This window comes from Parasteatoda tepidariorum, chromosome 8 (assembly GCF_043381705.1).
Source record: "Parasteatoda tepidariorum isolate YZ-2023 chromosome 8, CAS_Ptep_4.0, whole genome shotgun sequence".
Lineage (NCBI taxonomy): Eukaryota > Metazoa > Arthropoda > Arachnida > Araneae > Theridiidae > Parasteatoda > Parasteatoda tepidariorum.
In genome coordinates this window covers 85409908-85418093 of record NC_092211.1, presented here as the reverse complement: position 1 = coordinate 85418093, position 8186 = coordinate 85409908, and the positions used below count along the sequence as shown (strand labels likewise).

The 8186-nt window shown below is 31.1% G+C and overlaps 1 protein-coding gene across 1 annotated transcript; it reads left to right on the top strand.

Moving 5' to 3' along the window:
• Nucleotides 1-5415: 5415 nt before the first annotated feature.
• On the top strand, nt 5416-5901 carry LOC122268757 (piggyBac transposable element-derived protein 1-like). Its single transcript, XM_043039003.1, has one exon. The coding sequence runs from the start codon at nt 5416-5418 to the stop codon at nt 5899-5901; it is 486 nt and encodes a 161-aa protein (XP_042894937.1).
• The last annotated feature ends 2285 nt before the right edge of the window (nt 5902-8186 follow it).

Sequence of the window (8186 nt, the reverse complement as noted above, 5' to 3'; positions counted from 1 at the left end):
CATAAACAACACAACCATAGTCTAGACTCTAGACTATATCGGATGACACTACGATAAATGTTTAACATTGAAATATTATTTGTTTCTCTGAAGAAGAATTAGTTATAAACTATCAGCAAATTTAGTGTTGCATCAGAAACTTTCTACAAATATTGAATAAGCGGCTCACATTTACAAATCGAGGCTAGTTTTATATAATGAGTGTTATTAGGATTCTTTTGTGATGTAGTCTTTATAGAACATGTGAGCTTTTAAGAGGGTTATAAAGAGAACTGCTAAGTGTCTGCTGATTTGCTTCAGAAGATTTTGTTGTTGATGTACTTAGAAAATTTTTAATTATGCATTCTGTTAATATGTTTTTTCTTCATTGTATTGTAAGCCAATGGATGGATCAAAATGTTATATGTCATTTCGGAGGCCTTCTCTAACTTGGCAATCATTGAATGTAACTCTGGTCGAAACTGCATAATCCGAATCTCCAAGAATGCTGAGGAATCTCTCCGTATTACTTTTGAAAAAATATGACGTGTCGAATCCTCTTGATTTACGGATGAAACCTAAAGAAAATCTGAGGATATTCTTCATCAAATCAGAATCCTGATTTAACAGTTGAATCGTTACTTAGTGTTAACTTATGTTTAAAACCAAATTTTATTTAAATCGATCCAGTGGTTCTAAAAGGTAATCGACGAAATATAAAAATTCACATAATTTATACCTCATGTGTATTTAAAAAGAGTCGCTCAAAAGTTTTTATCAAATAATACCACGAAATTATTCTTAGTATAGCGAATGAATAAACAAAAGTATAGAACGAGTGGAGCTTAATATTGAACGAAGAATCAGACTGTAAATAAATAAAAATGACGAAAAACGTAATGATTTATGGATTGGCAATTGACTCACATTGCTTTATATTATCATTTTTATTTAAAATAAAATTATATGCTTGAGACACATTTCATTCGCTATCTGCATTTACCTTATTTAAATAAGATATTAATATAATACAAAAAACTGGAAACTACTTCTAATCGTATTTAAAAATTAATAATGAAAGCGGAAGGAAAATTCTTCTTCCTTTCTCGTTTTGAATATCTTCCTTTATTTTGATAAGACATTAAATCTGAAAAAAAGTTTTCGCTTTCAATAAAATTATTTCCTCATCACATTTCCTTTGACTTCATTTGTAGATTTAAAATCCTTTCAAGACCTCTATTGAAAATTTTAATATTATTTCTTCCTTTTTTTTAAACTTGACAGATTTCTTAATTGAACCGGCTTCTTTTTATTATTATTTTTTAATTTGCTGGGTTTAAGATTTTAAAAGTTGTAATATATGGTACGGGAATTTCATTTATTTACCTTTTCTACAGACGAATATCAATATTTATTTAGAGAATCTTTATCTTTAGTATGTAACAAAGAAAAAAATCGTTTCAAATGTTTTACCCAATAAATAAATCTTACGCAGGTGATATTTTTAACTATACTGAGCGCTTTTTTATTTATCTAACCTAAATCAGCAATGTAATTCATTTTCATAGAATTTGTATTGGGAAGTACGCTTTAATAAACACATAGCAAAAAGTGACTATACTACTTTAAATTTAAACGACGTAACTCACTCAAGGCCTGGAGTGAGTGAGCTTAGTAAAATTTTAAACCAACAGTCATACTTTTCCCTAAACCTTGCTTAAAACAAGGTTTAAATCAATGTAACTAAGTTAAAATTGTAGTCAACTCAGAAAAAGTTAATATAACTATGTTAAAATTTACGTAAATGGATTAACTTCAAGGCAAAAAGGTTAAAATTAGAACTGAATCGAAATATAAAATCGAATATTTTTAGGATAAAGCATTAAATTTGGGTGTGGTTTGTCTCCAAATAGAGAAGATATAGTCAGCAGGTCACATTTAAAGTATTGTTGCTTATTGAGTTTAAATTTTAAACACTGGGTCCTTAGCAACGCATTCAATGACGATGCATGCGAACTGTTTACTATTACTCTTGAACACAGTTGTTGAAAAGTGTGATGACGTCCAAATAAGGTGCCCACGCCATCAAACTCAAAACAACTCCCATTTTGCCAATGGGTAAAAAAAAAAAATAAGCAGAATTATGGTTTTTGCTGAAATGAAAATAACTATGAAAGTTGAATGAATTGTCATAAATGCTAAGAATGGTTCTGAAAGAAACACATTTGAATTGAAAGTTTGAAGAGAAACATTAATGCACATTTTTTATATATGCTAACCTTTTTTCTAACTTATTCAGTACATCGTTATTAGAAGAAGAAAAAATTAACACTATTTTTTTTCACTGACATTCTGCTTAAAAAGTTTCCTAAAAACTACAGAAATATTAAATAAATAGTGGATTATTTTACAGGTTTAAAAAATCTTAATTGTTTTTTTAAGAAAAAATGCTTTAACTCTCGGAACCCCTTTGACACTTCCACAGAACCATAAGGTTCCGCGGAACACCTTTAGGGAACCACTGCACTAGAAAATCTGAGGGTTGTGAAAGCTGTATATGCCTAACACCTCGATTTCTAAATTTAATCAAGTAAAGAAAAAAAAATTCGTAACATAATTTACTGCAGTGGGTTCAAGATAAATAATTTTAAGTAAAATAAAATTCGAATAACTAAAATTATAGGGTTTTTCTAATCATCTTTTGCACCTTTTAGTTTACAAATTTAACTTTGTCGATTCAAAACTTTTTCAAACTTTCTAAAAAATATGTAATGGAAATTTATTCATGACAATTTTATAACTCCCCGTTTTATTTTTCATTTGACTACATTTTTCAAGATTGCTTCCAAAACATAATTAATTTTAATAGAATGGTTTGCTAATCTGATGCAGGAAGATTAATGCGCCATTGAGTGTTTTGATATAAAGTTGCCTGGCTTAGAGCAACTAGTAATAATTAGAATAAATTTCAAAAATATAATTTATATTAACTTTAAATTATCTTATTGGTTTTAAATTATCTTGCACCCGGAGTTCTTCTGATCAAGATTCCTTCAATCATATTCTTGTTCTTCTGGTTCTCCTGGTAATCAAATCCCAGCAATGGCTGATGTAAAATGTCGTCAGTAGTGGACGGAATATGGGTTAGAGTCCCTAGCCGTCAGGCTAACCGTGGGAGATAATAATGGTTTCTTTTTTTCATCTAACGCCAATGCGAATTAGTTCCATCAAAAAGTCCTCCACGAAAACAAAATTTTCTCCCAATCCAGGATTACCCTTGTCTTCTGAATTGGATTCGAAATTACAAGGCTACTGAGTTGAACATTGGTAGTCGTAAACTCGAAAATTAGATAGGCTGTTCAACAACGGTTATAATACAAGATAAAATATTTTGTTGTTTGAGCTCATAACTTTGTTGCTTGAGCCCCCTTCGTTCTTTTCGTATTGCTAACAGAGAGATAGAGTATGAAAACGAAAAAGAATCCAGTTTGTTGAATATTTTGTAGGTGGGTTTTTTTCTGCTTTTTCATAGTGTGAAGCTAATAATCACTCAAATTTACTTATGCAGAAAGATTTCAAATTAGCTTCCTATATAATCTCAAAATCCTTTGATTAATTATCACTGTGTGATATTACCATCAGTAAGTAATGAATTTTAACGCATTTGGAAAATCAGATAAATGATTTGGGTTAAATTATTACAATTCACCCGTTGAATGAAACTAATTCAAAATAAAGTTAACTATTAGACTCGAGATTTTCAAATTACTCTTTCCTCAAATTTGCGACATTTTATAAGGCAAAAATGTCGTATATTTAAAGTTCGATTTCTCGAAAATCATTCGATTAATTTTTCTTAAATATTGTGATTTGACGTATAAAATTTAATTCGTAAAAATTATGTAAAAAATTGTATGCAAACTTTTCAGTGAAAAGAATCATCTCCAATACTTGCCCCAGAACACAATTTTATTTGCCAAATTTACGATTTAATGGCATTTGGCGACGTAGTTAAAGCTTAGCACCGGCCCTGAATCTGTTTAAAAGTACATAAATATATTTTTCTCTTTTTTTAAACCAAGACTTGCAATCTTTTTGTTTATAACAAATATACTTTTTTTTCATGAAACTTTGATCCCATAGTTGACTTATCGTAAAGTCACGGTTCTTTGTAGAACACCACAGTCAAGCATCACTGGCACCGGTCAGTAAGATGGTGGGTGACCACTTCGATCACCTTAAAAAGTGACCGATTGCGTACGGTATCGGTCACCATAAAACTGTTTTATCGCTAAGTGCTCGATTTCGCTCGTAGTTCGTGGGTGCATGATACCACTTTTACAACTAGCTGATCAAGCATAAATGTAAACGAAATTATTCGATATGAAACTGTTTATATTACATTTGAAGGTGTTATAATTGACTAAGTTCAATCCCGTGAGCGACAGCAACCAACAAGATATTAATCTGTAAGTATTATTAACTGACTTCGAACTTTGCCTACAACAAATTTGACTCTAAGAAGGAAAAAACACTAAGATTGTTATATTTAAAGATATTAATAGATATTTAAAATCAGTTCGAAATTTCCCGAATTTACACGGTAATTGTGAGAAAAAAAGAGGAAGGAAGCGAATTAGATCGAATCGTAATGCTTTTACAAATAGAAGGAAAAAAACGAAAGAAAGAAGATAATTTTTTTGCTACTTTTTTTTGAGGACTTGGAAATAAAGTTTTCTTACAACTTCTTCGTGCCTGTTGGGCAGAAACTAACAATAAAAGCTACGAGGCACGAATTGACCCAGGAGAAAATGTTCTCTAAAAATCAATATCATATTTGAAAGGTTATTTACAAAAAAACAGTTTTTATCGTAAAAAGTTAAGAATTCTTTATAACTGCTGATACCCAAACTAATGCATTTCCTCTTTATTTTTTGATCTAAAAAATATGTAAATAAACTAAATTCTAAACAAAATAGAACATAAGTTAATCTTGTTTTTCACTGTTAACGTCTTAGGGTGAATTTTAATTCTGGTTTAAATTTCTCACAGTGCTGTATATTTAAATGTATTTTGTGTACTAATTTAACTAAAATGAATAATATTTATTTAATGTTAGCTATAGGTGAACGAAAAATGTGTTACTTAGTAGTATGCACTGGAAATGTTGCGTTTTATAAATCTATCTAAAGTATTATAATATGCATTTCGAAAATGTAACTAAATATTTGCTAAATAATAATTTTATTTTGCGGCTGTACGTACATATTTTATTTCCTAACCGTCGTTGAATTGTCGACCCAATTTTGAGTTTACGACAACCAATGTTCAACTCCGTAGCCTTGCAATTTTAAACCCAATTCAGAAAACAAACAATTGGGAGAAATTTGCTTTCGTGGAGGACTTTCATTCTTAGTTGTAAATAAAATTTTAACGATGACTGAACGCACCAATGAAGAATCTTTTATTGAATTATACACAGATGCTTTATCTGATTGTCCAAGTGATTGTGAATCAAATTCTGGTAACTTCGAAAATGATACTGTATCAGAAGATAGTGAATCTGATATTATGGCTCCAAAATCTCGAAAACGAAATATAATAGTATCAGATAGCGACGACGAATTGGAGGAAGAATGGAACGAACACGATATCACACCAAACTTACCGAATTATTTAAATATTCCTGGTGCAACCATTGATCTTGGTGACGCACCAACTATCAGTGAAGTAACGGATTTATTTTTTGACAAGACATTTTTCGATTTAGTCGTTACGCAGACCAATTTGTACCATTCTCAAATAAAAGCCTTACATAAAATCTCTGCAAAAACGGTATCATGGACAGAAGTGACCACCAATGAAATAAAGAAGTTTCTTGGATTGCTGATATTGATGGGTCAAACCAGAAAATCTTGTTAGAAAGATTATTGGTCAACGGATCTTATAGTTGAAACACCAATATTTCGGGCAACTATGACCAGAATGTGATTTGAGCAAATTCTCACATTTTTTCATCTAAATGATAATACACAGACTTTTCAAAATTAAACCGCTTTTGGATTATATCATTCCAAAATATCAGGCCCTACATATACCCAAACAGGAGCTAGCTGTAAACGAAGCAATGGTACCATTCAAAGGAGGCATCAGCTTTAGAACGTACGAAGATAACGAAGTATGAAATTTTGATCAGAATGCTTTGTGAAAGTAAGAGTGGGTATATATGCAACTTTGAGATCTATTTGGGGCAAGGCAAAAAGTTGCAAGAAACTATATTGGAGCCGTATCTTGGTTGTTGGCATCACATATACCAGGACAACTACTATAACAGCGTTTCTACAGCCGAGCTATTGTTCAGAAGAAAAACATTAGTGTGTGGTACCATACGGGAAAATCGTGGCTTACCAAAAGTCCTGTTGGAAAAATCTAAAAGTTACTTTTTTACGTAAGGGACCAGTTGTTCTTATTGCTGGGAAGGATAAAAGAATAGTACGGATGGTATCAACTATTCATGATGCTTCTATGAAATCAAGTGGAAATCGAAAAAAAAATTATAGAGATGACACAATCGAACCTTTATGCATATTGCAGTACAATAAGCATATGAAAGGAGTAGATCGTGCAGATCAGTATTTGGCGAATAATAGTATTTTATGAAAAACTGTAAAGTGGTACAAAAAATTAGCTTTTTTCTGATAAACTGCACCTTGTTCAATGTATATGAAATGTACTGTACCTATCAGCCAGAAAGTAAAATAAGATATAAGAAATTTCTACTGGAAGTAGTCAGAGAATGGATAACTGTGGTTTCCAAAGAATGCAGCACTGCACCTGACACTTCTCGGAGATATCAAACAGCTCCTTCAAAAGATCCACCCTCCAGGCTTTCCGGGCAACTAAGAGACCACGTCTTAGAAAAAATTGCTACGGCCAGAAAAACAAATCCGACAAGAGCGTGAAGAGTGTGTTCTTCGAAAGGAAAACGGAGCGAAACCCGATATTTTTGCAAAACTTGTGGTGTACCATTACGCGTAGGTGATTATTATACTTTTTATCATACGAAAAAGAAATATTAGGAGTTGAATAATAAATAAGAATTTTTAAAGTTTATTTATATTGTTTTATTTCCACATCTGCTTTCAAAACAATAGCCGGGCACATGTGTTAAAATACTTGTCCAAAATGAAGTTCCCTCACAATGTGAAACCAAAATCCTAATAGCTTAGAAAGAACAATTAGTGCAATTATAAAAACAATTTTGCAGACAGCGTAGAAATATTTATTTATATCGATTTCATGCTGGGTATGGAAGTAAGTACTTTTTAAATGAATTAACTTGCAAAATTATTTTATAGAAAAAGAAAATTGTTTCGTTACATAAAACCTTTCGAAAAACAAATATAGTAACTTAATCACTTTTAAAAACAAAACATTTTAAATTTAATGTTCTTAATAAGCAATACATCTGTTGCGAGAAGATACAAACATGTAATAAATCACTTTAATAAAGTTAAGAACGTGGTGTTAATTCTATACTTTATATATTTATTAATAATAACGTATTCGTTCGCTAACGTATATATTTCTAGCATTCACAGAAACAAACAGAAATCTACATTATACAATTGATAGGTAAATTCAACAAGACTTAATTAAACTTTGTCTGTTTGACATGCATATTACAAGCCGCAAATACTTCAGATAATCGATTTATCAAATTCAACCAGAATAATTATTAAATTTTAAACTAAATTACCTCACAACTCCGATGTCATTTAAATATCTTAGAGCTCCCCATTATATGCGACCTCATAAAGAGTATTAGAAATCCTATCAAACATTTTCGATCCATGAGGTCTATGATTTATAATGGAATACGTGACTTATTTCGAAAGTGATAGACTTGCATTCATTCTACGATGATTGAAGTGACAGGAGGTTTGACCCGTAACTTCTCTCTAACTTATAATTTTATGTTTATTGTATGCACGAAATGAAGATTGAGACAGAATTCAACACCCAGTGTAGAGCTACACTTATGCAAAGCATACAGTGTGTTCATAACATGCACGGATTAGACAGAACTTAGCATATTAAGACTGAATTTGTTATATTCTTCCGAATTATTACTCAAACACAAACAACATCTGCACAGATCCGTATTAAGGAAGACTACTGGGCCCCCATATCATTTTAGACTTCGC

Excerpts from the sequence above, each read along its gene's own strand:
- LOC122268757 (XM_043039003.1), top strand. The coding sequence starts at position 5,416 with ATGACTGAACGCACCAATGAAGAATCTTTTATTGAATTATACACAGAT.